Source organism: Neopelma chrysocephalum, unplaced genomic scaffold (genome assembly GCF_003984885.1).
Source record: "Neopelma chrysocephalum unplaced genomic scaffold, ASM398488v2 Primary Assembly neopelma1_95725, whole genome shotgun sequence".
NCBI lineage: Eukaryota > Metazoa > Chordata > Aves > Passeriformes > Pipridae > Neopelma > Neopelma chrysocephalum.
The window spans coordinates 932-3,486 of record NW_020924388.1 but is presented as its reverse complement, the minus strand read 5'-3'; the positions used below and the strand labels follow the sequence as shown (position 1 = coordinate 3,486).

The 2,555-nt window shown below is 47.2% G+C and overlaps 1 protein-coding gene across 4 annotated transcripts in view; it reads right to left on the bottom strand.

Moving 5' to 3' along the window:
- The window catches only part of MGAT1 (mannosyl (alpha-1,3-)-glycoprotein beta-1,2-N-acetylglucosaminyltransferase), a 3,927-nt gene that overhangs the window by 441 nt on the left and 931 nt on the right, over positions 1 to 2,555 (bottom strand). The window contains exons 3-4 of one of the 4 annotated variants that reach the window (XR_003538280.1): positions 246 to 1,014; positions 36 to 90 (exon numbers count right to left, since the gene is read on the bottom strand). Coding sequence is in view for 2 of the 4 variants with exons in the window: in XM_027708210.1 (XP_027564011.1) it covers positions 316 to 1,014 (699 nt within the window). In the remaining 2 variants the exon portion in view is untranslated. Of the gene's footprint in view, positions 1 to 35; positions 1,015 to 2,555 lie in introns of those variants that run through there. The other 3 variants (XR_003538279.1, XM_027708211.1, XM_027708210.1) reach the window with 3 other exon arrangements.

The window sequence follows — 2,555 nt, the reverse complement described above, 5'->3', positions numbered from 1 at the left end:
ATCTCCATTTTTGACCTTTTATTCTGCAAAATAACCTTTCAGCACCGCGAGCGGCAGAAACCGAGCGACGCTTGACCAGGGCACCAAAACCCCTAAAATACTGAGGGTAACCCCCCAAAAACTTTGCCAGGAGCAGGTGCCAACTCCCAGCAGGAGCCACGGGCGGGAATTCTGAGTCGGAATTTCCGTTTTTCGACCTTTTATTCTGCAAAACCACCTTTGGGGGCCTCGCTCGGCCCCGGGGGGGCACCGAAACCACCCCAAACCCCTAAAAGAGGGGGAGAACCCCCCCAAAGTGCTTTGAGGGAGCAGGTGCTAACTCCAGGTGGGGTCGTAGCCCGTCCAGTCCCGGGGCGGCGCCAGGTAAACGCGTCGGCCGCGGTACACGAAGCTGACGATGCCGCGGTAGCCGGCGCGGGGGACGCCGGACTTGAGGTCGTCCATGAGCCCCAAGGCCTTGGCGAAGGCTTTGAAGGCGTCTCGGCCGCTGTACTGGAGCCTGACGGCCCCCAGCTCCCTCCTCCTGTTGCCCTGCAGCTCCTCCACCCTGACCTCGGGCGCCGAGTAGACCCTGGGCAGGAAGGAGCGCTCGTACTCGTCCTTCTTGAGGTAGGACAGGTCCAGCCGGGTGAAAGGCACGAAGCGGTCGTTGAGTTTGATGAACTTCAGGTACTGGTCGAAGAACTGGCCGTGGCTCACGCCCTTCCTGCCGAAGGTCATGGTTCGGGACACCTCGGGCCGGACGCACGAGCGGCCCCGGCGCTGCTCCGGTTGCCTCATCCAGTCGTCCCAGAAGGCCCGAGGCCACTTGGGCTCCAGTTCGTCCCAGAGTTCTGCCAACAACAACCAACCCAACCCGGGGAAGAAATCGGTGCGATAAAGGAGCTCGGCTTGGGTGACGTCCACCATCTGCTCGCGGCCGTTGTCGTTCCAGGCCGAGACGCACCAGAGCGTCGCGTCGTCGCGCAGCAGCGGCAGCGCCGCCTCGAAGTACTCGAAGAAGTCCGGGGCCACCTTGTGATGGTCAAATAAAGACACAAAAAGAGATGATTCACTCATCAAATTATATTTGTAACACTGTGATTGCGAACTGTGATGTTGTGTTGTCGTGAAGAGTTGTATTCTGCTGTGTTGCCTCTAGATTTTAGTTATCTATGGAGAAAGTATTGAAGCCAGACAAGAAATATAACTGTATGAAAAGTAAAGAGTTAAATTCATAATGAAGCCAGGTAACCCCTGAAAAGTGAATTTAAGCAATATAAAGAGTTAAGCACAGATGCAAGCTTTCAGCAAGGCACACAGAATTCAGCATTAGGAAAGCAGAGGTAATAAATTCTCTAGGATACAGGACACTCTGACACAGAAGAACAGAAAATGCTAGCACACCCAAAAGAGACATATGGGGAGGAAACAAAGAGAGATAAGAAGCGGGATGAGCTAAGAAATTAAGTACTTGTGCCAAATACTGAAAATCCCTGCCAAATGCATAAGGAAACTACCCAAATTAGGTGAGGTTCAGAAGTTTAGGAGGATGATGATGAAAAGGACAAGGGGTTCATGATGAAGAAACACCGGAACGACCACCAAAGTTCTCCCCAAATTAAAGACCACGCCTCTAACTCCACCTCAACTCCGCCTGTTATGAATATTAAAAGTAGATGTTGCAATGTAATGAATATTCATAATATGTGATGTAATTGCTTAGCAGAAAATGTATAAAAGTTCGATGGTGCATGTTTCGAACGGAGCAGCTTGTCCAGGGAGACCTGGGCTGCTCCCCGGCCGTGAAAATAAATACCTCCTGCTTATAGACTGAAACTTTGTCTCTGAGCAGTCTTTCCGAGCCTTCTTGGGGGCAAAAATTGGCATCAAGAGTTATATTCTACTATGTTACCTCTAGATGTTAGCTAATCTATGGAGAAAGTATTTTCCCTAGCAACTGCAGCAGGACCTGCCTCAAGGAAGACATAAAGCAGGAGGAAGGCCCCTAACACCCAAAACACCCTTGGCTGACACAATCTGATAAGAGGAAGGACCAGACCAGATAAGAAAGAAGACGCCAGGAGAAGCTGATAAGAAACAAGAAACAGGGAAAGAAGATTCCCTGGTAACAAAGACAGAATTGGTAACCAGAAACCCGGCAGGAGATTTGGGGCTATAAAAATTGAAATTATTGAATTTTGGGGACCGTTGAGGGGGAGGCAAAACCCCATCTGCCCGTTTGCCTTAAATAAAACTTCTGTAAAACTTTTAAAATAAAATAAAATAAAATAAATAAAATAAAATAAAAGAGTTTTGTCACCCACAACACACCTCCAGGTCGTCCTCCTTTTAAAATAAAATAAAATAAAATAAAATAAAATAAAAGAGTTTTGTCACCCACAACCCACCTCCAGGTCGTCCTCCTTTTAAAATAAAATAAAATAAAATAAAATAAAATAAAATAAAATAAAATAAAATAAAATGAAATAAAATCAAATAAAAGAGTTTTGTCACCCACAACACACCTCCAGGTCGTCCTCCTTTTAAAATAAAATAAAATAAAATAAAATAAA